Below are 15,531 nucleotides of genomic sequence, written 5' to 3'. Positions count from 1 at the left end.
TTGAGAATGAAGGGAGGATGTAACCGTCAGATAGACAATAGCGTCATCTGCAAAAAGTCGTGACTTATTTACTTCACAACAGCGGGTGTTAAGTGCTGTGTGGCGGCCGTAAAAAGTCGCCCCGACTTCATCTCAGTGTTGTTATACTTTTCAGATCTTATTTACTTCACAACAGCGGGTGTACTTCACAACAGCGGGTGAAAAGTGCTGTGTGGCGGCCGTTTAAAGACAGATTCAAACTGTTTATTCAAGATGTTTGTCTTTGTGACTGGGTCGGTATGAGTTAGGCCCTCATACTTCAAGAGGGCTACACCACAACTCTCTGTTTTGTTATGTTGAACAAACGAGTAGAACTTTTTGTTCTTACCCGGTTGGGAGTCGCCAGTAAAAATGGCCGATTCTAAATAAGACCAATAGGAGGTTCTTATTTCCTTCTGGATCCTACATTTTAGGGCCTTAAATGCTTGGGCAGTGGTTGATTGTTTACCTTTCTTTTTCATGTTTGAATACATTTTGTCCCGTTTGCATATAAGTCTGGGGATTTTGGGGGATAACCAGGGCAGGTCCGCGCGTGTCTTACTTAGTTTGTTGGGATGTATTTATCACTCAGCTTATTTATTTCTTTTTTAAATGCATTCCATGCGGAGTTGGGATCTGTATGGTTTGAGTTCGAAAATTTAACTCCAGACTTAAGTACGTCTGATTTGAAATTTGACCAGTTAGTTTTCTTATAACATTTATTTAATCTTTTTGGTTGAACTGGTCTTCCTATTTTAATATTTAGTTCATGAAGAACTATGTCATGGTCTGAGGTACCAAGGCTTGGTAGGGTTTTAGCGGCGTTGACTTGGGCAGGATAATTCGTAAGAAAAAAATCTAGGATATTTTCATTCCTAGTAGGGATTGTGACCATTTGTTGAAGGTTTATGTCAACAAGATTGTCAAGGAAAGTGTCGTATAGGTCTCTGTATTTGTAGTTGGTCTTAGGGATTTCAGATGACCAGTCGATATCAGGTAAGTTAAAGTCACCTAGTATCCAGACAGCCCGCCCGCTTAGCTCAGTAGGTAGAGCGTTGATCTACGGATCGCAGGGTCGTGAGTTCGATCCTCGGGCGGGTCGTATCTTCTCCATGACTATTTGATAAATGACATTGTGTCTGAAATCATTAGTCCTCCACCTCTGATTCATGTGGGGAAGTTGGCAGTTACTTGCGGAGAACATGTTTGTACTGGTACAGAATCCAGGAACACTGGTTAGGTTAACTGTCCGCCGTTACATGACTGAAATACCGTTGAAAAACGGCGTTAAACCTAAAACAAAACAAAAGTATCCAGACAATACTGTTTTGGGGGATTTTGGTGGCGGATGACCATAACCCCTCAAGTGCTTCTTGGTCATTTTCATATGGCTTATAATAGGAGCAGATATATATATATATGTATATATATATCGTACTCCTTTTATACTGATTTTGACCCAGCATTGGTTGCAATTTGATTTAAGGTCAGGTTGTTCTTGACTGATCAGGTTTTTGGATATGGCACCCCCACCCTGACTTAAGACTCTGTCGTCTCTGAAGACCTGGTGGTTAAGGTTATCTGGGAATATTTCTGCTGTACGGTTTTTAACCAGGTTTCAATGCAGCAGATGGTGTCTGGCTTAACGTATTGGATGACCTGGTGTAGGTCTTGGATTTTGTTTTTATTGACCTACAATTTATGTTAAGGAGAGTGAGCCTTTCACTACTCTTGAGTTACGTTCATTGAAATCCTTAACATGACTACACGCTCTTGCAAACCGATTTGATTGAGAAATATTTATCCCATAAAATGTTATTATTATAGTTACTACAAATTTTCCTTTTTTCCAAGTACTCTGGTCTTATGGAACAACCTCCAGTCTGAATTTTTTCTGCTGCCTACGGTTGAATCTTTCAAGCAGGCAGTATGCCAACATACATGCAATTAGTTGTAGCAAAGTGCGTTTTTAACCTGATTTTACTACTCTTGTCTGTATATCTAACACTTTTAACTATTTTAAATATAACTGTATCACTTTGACATCCCACTGCCAATATTTTTGGTAAAAAATTTTCTCTTGCACTGACTGCGCATCTGCTAATAATACCGTAAAAGGGAGTAAAGCAGTATATGAAGATAGATAAATGTTGTCTAAGGTACTTTCCCATCCAAATAGGGGGATTTACAATACTAAAATTAAAATCATCCCTCTTGTCATTTTTGGTATGTACACATTTGTCATAAATAGAAAGAAATAAATCTAGAAATGAAGCAGTAGTATCCGAATTGTTGGTAGTATTTAACTGGAGCTTCCAGGGATAAATAGTATCCAGCAACTAAGCAAAAACAAACGGATGATCCATATATAGAATATCTTCAAGATAGCGTGATGTTTTATTAATTGCAGTAATTATGTCTGCCTGTGTATCTGGAGAAAGGCTCAACATAAAATCTCTTTCATAACAATATAAAAACGAATCTGCGACAAGGTGTGCACAATTTGTTCCCATGTGAATACCAATTAATTGTCTGAAAATAATTGCATCCCCAAACCTGATGAAAATATTGTTCATTAAAAAAGAAAGGGCTTTACAAACTAATTGATAAAATAAAAGTCCATTTCGCGAAATGGAATCTATTTTGCACTGTATTCCTAATCCTTTAGAAGTATCATAAAACATAACATCAGTGACTCACAAGTTATGAAGAAAATTTATGCACATGGTATGCTATGCCAAACTGATTCTGTCATCAGCATTTCCTTTTCGCGCAAAAGAAATATTTTTCGCACGCGTGTATCTTTACGGAAATAATGTTCAGTTGGGTTCTGAACAAACGTGTCACCAAAGAGCCCGGATGCTGTCATTCGCCATGTTCATGAACATGGACAAATTTAAATGGAACACTTGCAATGATTAAATTGATGGTTAGAGATAGTAGCTCTGAAAACTTTCTACATAACATTAACGCAAGGTTATTGTATAATTTTTATTTGTAAATGACATTTTAGTAATTTTCAATACAAAGGCAGATTTATTCTCTTTCTGATTCTTTTTTTGAAATTTTTACCAGCGTAGATTTTCATTAAAATTATGCAGTGATTAGATCACCACGCACATCATCAAGGAGTAGTACTGCTCTGAGTTTTTTCCAACTGTAATAATTCAAGGTTTCTGGTTGACCAGAAGCCCTGTTTAATAGCTCAGTTGGTAGAGCACCTGAAGGCTGATTTACCAGGGCTCTCGTTCGACAAATTTTGGGCCGAATATTGGTCCCCCCTCAAAATAGTATGTTCGTTTTTTTTTTTCATATTCCAAAATATTACCCCTCGAAATAAAAAAGAAAGAAATGGTGAGCCCTCGGAGGGATGACCAGGTCGGCAGGTTGGGGAAGGTATCAAATTTAGCTATTTATAGCTAATATAGTTATATATGGCTAAAAAGTGAACAAAAGAAATGTATATTTTTCTCACCCTTGCTCATATTTTTAACACGAGCATCCTGTGACTGTGTCCATCTTTTTCACACAATTTTCTACACAGAACTGATCAATCAAGTACAACATTTGGCAGTGGCTAGAGAACTGGAATCGGTTCCCTAGACAGCGGACTTATTCGTCCGGAACCGGTTCTCTAACCAAATATTGTGCATAGGCTAGGGAACCGGAATTTTATAACACTGTTTCTATAAGTAAGTATCATGTATACTATTATCTTAATTAATTTTAGCTACCATTCCCTTTTATTTATCTGCGTTTACTGTCTCCAAAAGTGTACTCGCTGCATTCCGTGTCCGCCATATTAATTGGAATGATGTAAACCAGTACGAAATGAATGCGTGAAAACTACTTTGTCGTTTTTAAATGTTATTTGTTTTAAACATGTACAAGGTTTAAATTATTTTTTTTTTTTTTTGGTTAAAAATAGTATTAATTTGTATTTGCATCATTACATGTTTATAGATGTACAAACAAATTTAATTGCCATTTAAACTTCTTGCAGATTATCTGATCACTTTATATACTGGTTTGTAACACCTCGGCATTACACGTTCAAAGATATGTGATCAATACAAATTAACAGAAATAACTTAGTTTGTTTTTATTGTTTCTTTTACAGTATTGTACCTTTTAAGTTTAAATTTCAAGTTTATTTTGGCTTGCTCCAATGCCGACGATTTCCGCATTAATTCGTACAAGTTTAGGCCTATCTTCCAATATGGCGGACAGTATGCGGCGAACGTCACACTTTTGGAGACATAGTAAACATAAATGAAAGGGTATAGCTAGCGTGCTGAAATGGTGAAAATAATTAAGATAATAACATGCATGACACTTTCCAAAAGAAACAAAGTGAATTTCGACAGCTTTATGCGTAGAAATAAAATTCCGGTTCCCTAGCCTATGCACGGTAATTTGGCTAGAGAACCGGTTCCGGACGAATAAGTTCGCTGTCTAGGGAACCGATTCCGGTTCTCTAGCCACTGCCACAACATTTACCGATGCAGCTATTGTTAATTGCTTTGTTTAATTGGAGAATTAAGCCCAGTTGTGCCAGTAACCACAATAGCCTGTATTAAACACCTAGAGTGACTTTTAGGCCAATGTAAATTGAATGAAAGTTTAACATCCCCTGAATGGTAGCTTTCTGCCCATTACTAGATCTTTTTCAAAGTATTTTGATATTACATAAAATTTTGATCGTTTAGCTTTAGATATGTCCTAAAAACGACCTAAATTCCCAAGCATATGTGTTTGTAACAGTTTTTCTCACTATTAAGGACATTTTTTCTTAATGTACCGTACCATATGATAACACCATATATGTTTAGCTTATGCTACAAGTATGCACAATTTTGTTTAATTGCAACTAATGTCAGTTAATTATTGTTGACACAAACACTGAACACAAAAACAACTTGTCTTAGCCTAACAACAATGTGATGACCATGCAGTGTTTATATATGACATTAAGCTGGTAGGAGGAAATCATGTGTAACTGTATTATTGCATGGAATTTCCTTGAAAAGTTTAAATCTTCATTCAGTTCTTTTCACCTCCCTTGGATTGGTTACATATTATACATGCCAGCTATAAAACATGTTGTGTGATATCACAGATCTTTTACAAATCGCAACTTTCTGAACATGTTTTCATAGATGTGTTAAGGGTACTTGGGAAAGAAGAGCTGAAAATTAGCAAAATTTTGAAAATTAATGTTTGTTTTGTGTACTTATCAGATAATTTGCTTTGTGTGATGCAAGGATAAATGGAAATTATTTCTGAAAAAACGCATCGGTAAATATTTTATTTTATTTCTCTAACATGTAACAAATGCCAACCAGTTAATATGCAAGTAACTAATATGCACCTAATTAGTTTAAGAGCAATTAATGGAAACGTGAAGTTCTTTTGTTCAATTTTAAGCCATATATAGCTATATTAGCTATAAATAGCTAAATTTGATACCTTCCCCAACCTGGTCGGAGACATCCCCTGGATTGAGAGACATACTCTCAAATGATTGTTTTAATAATGATTTCATGTTTTTTCAACACTTAAGCTAAGTACAGTCTTTCGATCGAAAGACATTTTGTCTTTCAAGCGAGAGACAGTGTTTAGACAGGGGTCTAGCTAGGTCCAATTTTTTGGGAGAAGTCACTTCTCCCTCAAGCAGATTTAGGGAGAAGTGGGGAGACTTTAGGGAGAAGTGGGAAGACTTTTCCTACCGCAATGATGTCGAGTGACTCGAAAGGTTGCTGTAATTTTTTTGTTTCTTGATAAAAAGTATTAATGTGACCATTCATTTTCTTAGTTAAATCATTTCCCATACAGTGGTTATTGTTTCGTTAAAAAATTCTGAAAAAAATCTTTTTCAAAATTCAAGCCGATTCTGTAAATGTAACCCGCCAAATTTTGGTTATATCTTGTATGAAGTGTTTATTATTAACACCGATTTATTCACGGAGGAATTTCAGAATCTCACTCGAATGAAACTGAAAGTAAACTGTGTAATCTAGAAATACATATTCAAATAAATTCATCGATGGAAGTCAATTTAAATATTGTTAATACATTAAATGTCGTTCTTTTATCATAGATAACAAATAATTGTGTACCAAATTCCAATTAATCGCATGGTTAATCAGCAGAAAAAAACACTTTGCTTTTTGCACTCGAACATGTTGACAATTAAAAACGAAGTGTCAAAGACTTAAACGTGACGCTAATTGGCTGAACACAATCAACGAGGTGTATCGGATAATTTGATTCGCTTTCACACTTCTCGGGAAAATCTCGCAAGTACCTGAAGTAGGAGGAGCTTAAATTATGCTACCAGCGTGTGTTTGTGTATTCGGCACTCCTTATGACATTGTGCAAATTGTCAACAGTCCGGGTAGCACTAATTAGCGAGTGCGGAAATCAAAGAAAATCGGGCGACTTGCATTTCGCTTTGAAGTTAGATTTGAGCGGAGTTTGAAGTTCTAGAGCGCCTATTTCGCTCAAGTCGCCCACTCGCGAGAGCCCTGTTAGATCTAGAGACTGTCTCTCAATCCAGGGGAAGTCTCCGACCTAGTCTCCTGACTAGTCTCCCAACTAGCTGGGTCTAGGGCTTTGATATTTGGTATGTAGCATCATCTAATGGTCCTCTACCAAGATTGTTCAAATTATCTTCCCATGGGTCAAATATGGACATGGTTTAAATAGTCTTGTATAGGGAAAAACCTTTAAAATAATTCTTGTCTCAAACCATAAGGCCCAGAGCTTAGATATTTAGTATATGGCATGCTCTAGTGGTACTCTACCATGATTCTTCAAAGCATCTCTGTCCACAACAAGCATTAATTTTCAGGTTTAAAGTGAGAAAAAGGAAGAATAATTTAGAAACACTGTTGCTTCAAGTTTATAAAATAACAAAATGAATGTTTTACCTGCTGAGGGCCTCTCAATTGCTGCTGTTTTGGGAAAACCACACAATTGCGTCTAAATTTAGCATCTCTTTCCATGTTCTGATTGGTTCTTTGTCTCAGTCTTGGGTGATATTGCACACAGTAACATGGCGAATAGAAACCGGGAACAGAAAAAATTTGCACAAAATTTTGGACAAATCCATTGTTACAACTTTGTCCACAGACAAAAATAGGAATCAACAGTCAGGCAAAAACAAAAATCAAAAGCACAAGGAGCTTGTGAGTATGAGTCAGAAAGCTTTATGAATCCCGATTTGGCTTGGCATGGGCAGTCTTGGGGGCATAAATTTCTGTTAAATGTTCCCAGGGCTCAAGATAAGATGCGTATTAGCATAAATTACGCTTTGAAATAATGCATATACGCATGTCTGATAATTTTTAAGCGTATAAAAACGTATACGAAATAACAGAAATGCACGCAATGACTTTTTACTGGCGTAAAGAAAATTTGAATCGTCCGGATGCCTCATGTAACAGAGCACAGTCTGCATTAATTCTCCCACAGTGAACGTACACACGCATTGAATGGTACTCTATAAACCTAGGTTAAACTATTTTTTAGCTCACCTGTCACAAAGTGACAAGGTGAGCTTTTGTGATCGTGTGGCGTCCGTCGTCCATGCGTAAACTTTTCCTTGTGACCACCTCTAGAGGTCACATTTTTCATGGGATCTTTATGAAAGTTGGTCAGAATGTTCATCTTGATGATATCTAGGTCAAGTTCGAAACTGGGTCACGTGCGATAAAAAACTAGGTCAGTAGATCTAAAAATAGAAAAACTTTGTGACCTCTCTAGAGGCCACATTTTTCATGAGATCCTCATGAAAATTGGTCAGAATGTTCACCTTGATGATATCTAGGCCAAGTTCGAAACTGGGTCACGTGGGGTCAAAAACTAGGTCAGTAGGTCTAAAAATAGAAAAAGCTTGTGACCTCTCTAGAGGCCATATTTCTCAATGGATCTTCATGAAAATTGGTCAGAATGTTCACCTTGATGATATCTAGGTCAAGTTCGAAACTGGGTCATGTGGGGTCAAAAACTAGGTCAGTAGGTCTAAAAATAGAAAAACCTTGTGACCTCTCTAGAGGCCATATTTTCCATGAGATCTTCATGAATATTGGTCAGAATGTTCACCTTGATGATATCTAGGTCAAGTTTGAAACTGGGTCACATGGGGTCAAAAACTAGGTCAGTAGGTCTGAAAATAGAAAAACCTTGTGACCTCTCTAGATGCCATATTTCTCAATGGATCTTCATGAAAATTGGTGAGAATGTTCACCTTGATGATATCTAGGTCAAGTTCGAAACTGCGTCACATGGGGTCAAAAACTAGGTCAGTAGGTCTGAAAATAGAAAAACCTTGTGACCTCTCTAGATGCCATATTTCTCAATGGATCTTCATGAAAATTGGTCAGAATGTTCACCTTGATGATATCTAGGTCAAGTTTGAAACTGGGTCACGTGCGGTCAAAAACTAGGTCAGTAGGTCTGAAAATAGAAAAACTTTGTGACCTCTCTAGAGGCCATATTTTTCATGGGATCTTTATGAAAATTGGTCAGAATGTTCACCTTGATGATATCTAGGTCAAGTTCGAAACTGGGTTACGTGCGGTCAAAAACTAGGTCAGTAGGTCTAAAAATAGAAAAAACCTTGTGATGTCTCTAGAGGCCATATTTCTCAATGGATCTTCATGAAAATTGGTGAGAATGTTCAGCTTGATGATATCTAGGTCAAGTTCGTAACTGGGTCATGTGCAGTCAAAAACTAGATCAGTAGGTCGAAAAATAGAAAAACCTTGTGACCTCTCTAGAGGCCATATTTTTCACGAGATCTTCATGAAAATTGGTGAGAATGTTCACCTTGATGATATCTAGGTCAAGTTTAAAAGTGGGTCACGTGCCTTCAAAAACTAGGTCATTAGGTCAAATAATAGAAAAACCTTGTGACCTCTCTAGAGGTCATATTTTTCAATGGATCTTCATGAAAATTGGTCAGAATTTTTTATCTTGATGATATCTAGGTCACATTTGCTCAAAAACTAGGTCACTACGTCAAAAAATAGAAATAACGACGTCATACTCAGTTCAACACTGGGTCATGTGGGGATAGGTGAGCGATTCAGGACCATCATGGTCCTCTTGTTACACTCAATGTCTGCGTATATCAAATACGTGTGAATTAATATTGTTTGTACGGTAGTGTATTTTAAAACAGTGTCAATTTAAAGTATCAACTTCCAGTGCAGAATAAACAAAAATGTCTCTTTCTAAGAATGCATGTATCAGTGAACAAACACTCTACGCATTCTTAAACCAATAAGACTGTTCCCCAAAACATAGCTAAAGGTATATTGAATATTCTATTTTATTCGGTAGCGAGTGTGAAGCCAAAGCAAGCCAAGGGAAAAAAGAAGCAAACACTTAAATGATGAATTGAAACTAAACTGCAAACAAATGCATGGGTGTTACAACCAATAAATATGTTATAAAACTGATTTCTGTTTTTTTCACATTAATAAATTTTCAGGAGTAAAATTACTTCTAGTCAATTTCAGATTTTACCATTTTACTCATTCACAAAAAATATGTTGAGTAAATACTCATTGGTCAAAAAAATTATCTGGAGCCCTGTGTTCCACTGCCTTGAGGATGTAACTTAAATTCAGACTTGCATACAAGCAAAGGTGTTGGTAGCTTATTTTTTGTCACAGTTACAGTAATACACAGTGTCACTGTATTATATTTGCCTTAGTACCTATAAATTGTTGTCTGAAAAAATTGTTGGTAGTTTCATGTAGGTTTTAATGTTGAAAATCTGGGCAGGTAAATTTTCACTGCTGACAAATAGATTTTTAAGTCTCACTTGTACATGGACAAGTGAAAAATATTAATTAGTCATTCACCGAGGAATGTCAGAATCTCACTCGAATGAAACTGAAAGTAAACTGTGTAATCTAGAAATACATATTCAAACAAATTCATCGATGGAAGTCAATTTAAACATTGTTAATACATTACATGTCGTTCTTTTATCATAGATAACAAATAATTGTGTACCAAATTCCAATTAATCGCATGGTTAATCAGTAGTTTCTTAAAAAAAACACTTTGCTTTTTGCACTCGAACATGTTGACAAAATTAAAAACGAAGTGTCAAAGACTTAAACGCGACGCTAATTGGCTGAACACAATCAACGAGGTGTATCGGATAATTTGATTCGCTTTCACACTTCTCGGGAAAATCTCGCAAGTACCTGAAGTAGGAGGAGCTTAAATTATGCTACCGGCGTGTGTTTGTGTATTCGGCACTCGTTATGACACCGTGCAAATTGTCAACAGTCCGGGTAGCACTAATTAGCGAGTGCGGAAATCAAAGAAAATCGGGCGACTTGCATTTCGCTTTGAGGTTAGATTTGAGCGAGGTTTGAAGTTCTAGAGCGCCTATTTCGCTCAAGTCGCCCACTCGCGAGAGCCCTGATCTAGGTCAAGTTCGAAACAGGGTCATGTGCGGTCAAAAACCAGGTCAGTAGGTCTAAAAATAGAAAAACCTTGTGACCTCTCTAGAGGCCATACTTGTGAATGGATCTTCATAAAAATTGGGCAGAATGTTCATCTTGATGATATCTAGGCCAAGTTCGAAAGTGGGGCACGTGCCATCAAAAACTAGGTCAGTAGGTCAAATAATGAAAAAACGATGTGACCTCTCTAGAGGTCATGTTTTTCATGGAATCTCTATGAAAATTGGTCTGAATGTTTATCTTGATGATATATAGGTCAAATTTGAAACTGGGTCAACTGCGATCAAAAACTAGGTCAGTAGGTCTTGAAATAGAAAAACCTTGTGACCTCTCTAGAGACCATACCCTTGAATGGATCTTCATGAAAGTGGTCAGAATGTTCACCTTGATGATATCTAGGTCAAATTTGAAACTGGGTCACATGCCTTAAAAAACTAGATCGGTAGGTCAAATAATAAAAAAACCTTGTGACCTCTCTAGAGGCCATACTTTTTCATGGGATCTGTATGAAAATTGGTCTGAATGTTCATCTTGATGATATCTAGGTCAATTTTGAAACTGGGTCAACTGTGGTCAAAAACTAGGTCAGTAGGTCTAAAATTAGAAAAATCTTTTGACATCTCTAGAGGCCATATTTTTCAATGGATCTTCATGAAAATTGATCTGAATGTTCACCTTGATGATATCTAGGTCATTTTCAAAACTGGGTCACATGCGGTCAAAAACTAGGTCAGTAGGTAACGTGGGTCACGTGCTATCAAAAACTAGGTCAGTAGGTCAAATTATAGGAAAACCTTTTGACCTCTCTAAAGGCCATATTTTTCATGGGATCTGTATGAAAGTTGGTCTGAATGTTTATCTTGATGATATCTAGGTCATTTTCGAAACTGGGTCACATCAAAAACTAGGCCAGTAGGTATAAAAATAGAAAAACCTTGTGACCTCTTTAGAGGCCATTTTTTCCATGAGATCTTCATGAAAATTAGTGAGAATGTTCACCTTGATGATATCTAGGTAAAGTTCAAAACAGGGTCACGTACCTTCGAAAACTAGGTCAATAGGTCAAATAATAGAAAAACCTTGTGACCTCTCTAGAGACCATATTTTTCAATGGATCTTCATGAAAATTGGTCAGAATTTTTATCTTGAAAATATCTAGGTCAAGTTCATAACTGGGTCACATGAGCTCAAATACTAGGTCACTATGTCAAATAACAGAAAAAACGATGTCATACTCAAAACTGGGTCATGTGGGAAGAGGTGAGCGATTTAGGACCATCATGGTCCTCTAGTTCACTATCTGGTTGCTTGTGTTAAGTTTGACATGTGTTATTTTGAGCCCTAGTTGACATTGCAGGGCTCGACACTAACACTGATCTGCTGGTCCGAGGCCAGTGAAAAGCAACAAGGACCAGTGAAATATTTGGAGGACCAGTAACTGTTTCATTTAAAAATTTAGTGGAAACTGCTCTTCGGACCAGTGGCCCAAAATGGTTAGTGTCTAGCCCTGCCATGATGATTGTAAACATGGTTTTAAACACTGCATAGTGAATACTTTATAATTTGATTTTATCAACACACTTTATCCGCAAATATCATAATAATGAAAAAGGTCATACCACTGAAGTAATCTTATCTCCATATTTATATATAGTACTTGCAAAAATGATAAAATGATAATAATATAGTATTACAATCACTGTTACTAGAATATAAGATAATGGTATAAAATCAAATGATTGTGTTCCGTCACAGCTGTAAAGTTTAACACACATGTTCACTTGGGCTAACTTTGAGCTACATAATTATAAGTTATGTGTCAACACAGTTAGGGTAGCAGTCACTTCTGACTAAAGATATTTCCTTGAATGAAACATTGTATTATGTCATCTTTAAATTGAATCGAAAATGTTTTAATTTTAAAAATGTATTTTGGTTGGTGTTTGCTCAACTGAAAGACTTAAAAGAGCTGCCTTTTTACTGCACTATGGAGTGGGGACCTCCAGCTCCTTTAAACACTGCATTGATTATTTCCAGGATAGAAATGTTGGCCCTTCTATTACCCCATACAGTACAAATTAGGAATCCTGTCTTGTAAACCATGTAGACTATCATAGACCTTAGTGACATTCTAAATGATAAACCTTGGTATGAATTACTTTAATTGCTTCTAACAAGTTTCGAACTTTTGTGGGGGTTTTTCGGTTTGTGTACTTTTTGAACAAGGTAAAAACCAACATTTTTAAAATATATTTCAGATTTTGAACTTTAACACAGACCAAATCAATGAGAGTTCTTGAGAAAGAAGTGGTATCCTCCTACAGTATGGGAAAGAAGAATAAGCACAAGCTTAGGAAAAGCAAAGAGAACGAGAATTCTGACTCCTCAGAAGAAGTTTCGGGTAAAGTTTACTATTTCATTTAACAGGAGCAGTTAACAGGCCTGGAATTCAGACTTTTGGTTGCCAAAATTGATGTTCTTCCAAATTAGTTTATATATAATGTTTAGGAAAGTGGGAAATAACAAGCTTCTTAACAGGTGGAGGAAGACCCCAGGTGCTCCTCTGTGCATTATTTCATCACAGGCAGGCACCAGGGTAGAACCACCAGCCTTCCATGAGCCAGCTGGATGGCTTCCTCACATAGAAATTCAAGGCCTCGAGTAAGATTCGAATCCACATCGATGAGGCAAATGATTCGAAGTCAGCAACCTTAACCACTTTGGAAAGGGGAACTCCAAAATTGATAAATGGAATCCAATGCCCTTCTTTATTTAAGAAATTATGAATAACTAAACATGTAAGCTTTAAAGTTTAAACATACCGTTTTATTGCAGAAATTGATGTTATAAACTTGTAACAAAGTTAAGTGTGCTGCATGTACTAACATTGTCATTAGAAAAACACAACTGGCATAAGTACATGTACACTTCTTGTTTACATTGACCAGCTAAGTACACCTGGTCTGTAATATGAGTAGACTAAAAGTTAGTAAAACAAGATGGAAGATGATAAAAAGTTAAAATGCTACAGAAAATTTTGTCAGAAGATAGTACTTGTTATCTATTTTGTTAGATAGAATATTTTTGGTTTTTATTGCAGGTAAAGGATGTGTTCATGTGAACAAGGCTATAAACTTCAGTACGATGAAGAAAGGCCTTGGCAAACAGGTTTTTGGAGAATGTGCTGTAAGTATATACAAAAATAGTTGCTAGTCCAAAATATGTCTAGGCTGTTTAGTAATTCTAGTATTTATGGGATATACGAAACACCCAAACATAGACAGAATAAGCATGTGAAAATAATACTGCTGAACTGTTTTATGTCACTTAATTCAGAATTTCAGCTGTTCTTTTGTAAATGACAAAAAAATTAAGAGATTGCATTTGTTTGGACAGGGCTGTGCAAAAGACGCATCCAAAAAGGAACCAAAGACATTGATGGATCACTTAGAAGGTGCTACAAGCAGTGACTTCATAGAAGAGGTGGAGCAAACTTTGTGGGTGTGTCTTCAGTGTGGTAATCAGGTAGGTAGAGCAAACTTTGTGGGTGTGTCTACAGTGTGACTGTGGTAATCAGGTAGGTGGAGCAACATCTGTGGGAGTGTTCATAGTGTGACAGTAGGGTAGGTTTAACAGACATTATGGGCATGTCTGCAGTGGGGCCGTCATGTGAGTTGATTAATCTTGTTTAAGTTTTTCTCCTGGAACAGATGTATAGATGTAATCTTGAGCTGTTCATATCAGAAATTTTAAATAGATACATTTTTAAAGTCTGAATTGTGAATTTGATATAAATTTTAGGGTTGTGGAAGAACTAGTCCAGAGAAACATGCCATGAAACATTACGAGACTCCGAGATCTTCCCAGCATAATATAGTAATAAATATGACCACATGGACAGCCTGGTGTTATGATTGTGATGATGAGCTCTTACCAGAGAAATACAAAAAGGTTGCAGAGTGTATGGAACACATAAAAAAACTTGCTTGTGCACCTTCAGCAGAAACAAGTCTAGGTAACCTCTAATCCATGTGATGAAAGTTCACATAGTTCCTAAAGTTGTATTTTACTAGTGATAGTCATCAGTTTAAGAAAGAATTTCAAATGTTTAATGACCACCAGTTGGTTGTATTAAAATGATAATTTTAGAAAAGAAAAAATTCTGCTGAAAAGTCTGAAATTGTTAATATGTCAGTTAGTGTCATTTTTGTACAGCTGTTCCACTAACACTGTTCTCTCGGCAACCATTTTGTTCATTTAAAACTAGCATGTGACACAATATTTACAGGAAGGAACAGTAATGGTGGCCCCTCCACGGTAACAGATTCTGTACTAAACAAAGGGCGTCCTCTCTCAGGTAAAGGGGCTGCAGCAGGATGTCAGAAGGTCAAGGTCAGTATATATCATAACTACACAGACTGTAAGAGCTTCCTATAAAAGTTTAAGAATTTGTTGCTGAAAATTATACCTATACTTATAGCATAACCCATAACACATGTTAGATGCTGAAAGTTTACAAATAGTTTATAAATATGTATTGCCTTCAAATACTCAGCTTAGTTCATTGTCATCGGAAAATCATATTTCTGTTGAAAACTACAATTCTCTCAATGGACTATTTAGATGTTATAAAGTCAATGCAGAAAATTAATGTAGAATGTTTTCCTCTTCAGGGATTGAGTAACCTTGGTAACACTTGTTTCTTCAATGCTGTCATGCAGGTACGTTATTCTTGTTGGTATAAATATTACAGAAATCGAAAGATTTTGAAAGGGTTTTAATTTTTTTTATATTTGCTGTTGACTTGTAATAAATATTTCATTCTAATCCTAGCTCTAAATTTTTCTGCTAAGTGGAAATTGAAAGTAAAATATACTGTCTTGTTTGTTCTCCAACATCTGGTATTTAAATGAAATACAAAAGTTGGGTCATGGTTGTAAAACTTGAGTTTGGAGACCAGTCTCAGAATGCACCCTTTTCATTGGTCAAATCCGAGATTGAACTCAAAATTAACCAATCAGGT

General features: G+C 36.3%; 1 protein-coding gene and 1 long non-coding RNA gene across 2 annotated transcripts in view; one reads left to right on the top strand and one right to left on the bottom strand.

The window, feature by feature from the left end:
* Positions 1 to 7,128, bottom strand: part of LOC128556136 (uncharacterized) — a 62,793-nt gene extending 55,665 nt beyond the window's left edge. Inside the window, exon 1 of the long non-coding RNA XR_008370422.1 lies at positions 5,643 to 7,128. This is a non-coding gene — a long non-coding RNA (uncharacterized LOC128556136). The remainder of the gene's footprint in view (positions 1 to 5,642) is intronic.
* The window catches only part of LOC123550787 (ubiquitin carboxyl-terminal hydrolase 16-like), a 37,457-nt gene continuing 24,775 nt past the window's right edge, over positions 2,850 to 15,531 (top strand). Inside the window, exons 1-7 of the mRNA XM_045339173.2 lie at positions 2,850 to 2,994; positions 12,767 to 12,909; positions 13,609 to 13,694; positions 13,905 to 14,033; positions 14,310 to 14,523; positions 14,797 to 14,900; positions 15,182 to 15,229. Coding sequence (XP_045195108.1) covers positions 12,795 to 12,909; positions 13,609 to 13,694; positions 13,905 to 14,033; positions 14,310 to 14,523; positions 14,797 to 14,900; positions 15,182 to 15,229 — 696 coding nt within the window. The 5' untranslated portion in view covers positions 2,850 to 2,994; positions 12,767 to 12,794. The remainder of the gene's footprint in view (positions 2,995 to 12,766; positions 12,910 to 13,608; positions 13,695 to 13,904; positions 14,034 to 14,309; positions 14,524 to 14,796; positions 14,901 to 15,181; positions 15,230 to 15,531) is intronic.

Source organism: Mercenaria mercenaria, chromosome 4 (assembly GCF_021730395.1).
Source record: "Mercenaria mercenaria strain notata chromosome 4, MADL_Memer_1, whole genome shotgun sequence".
Taxonomy (NCBI): domain Eukaryota; kingdom Metazoa; phylum Mollusca; class Bivalvia; order Venerida; family Veneridae; genus Mercenaria; species Mercenaria mercenaria.
The sequence above is the reverse complement of the archived record's forward strand: the minus strand, read 5'-3'. Positions and strand labels throughout refer to the sequence as shown.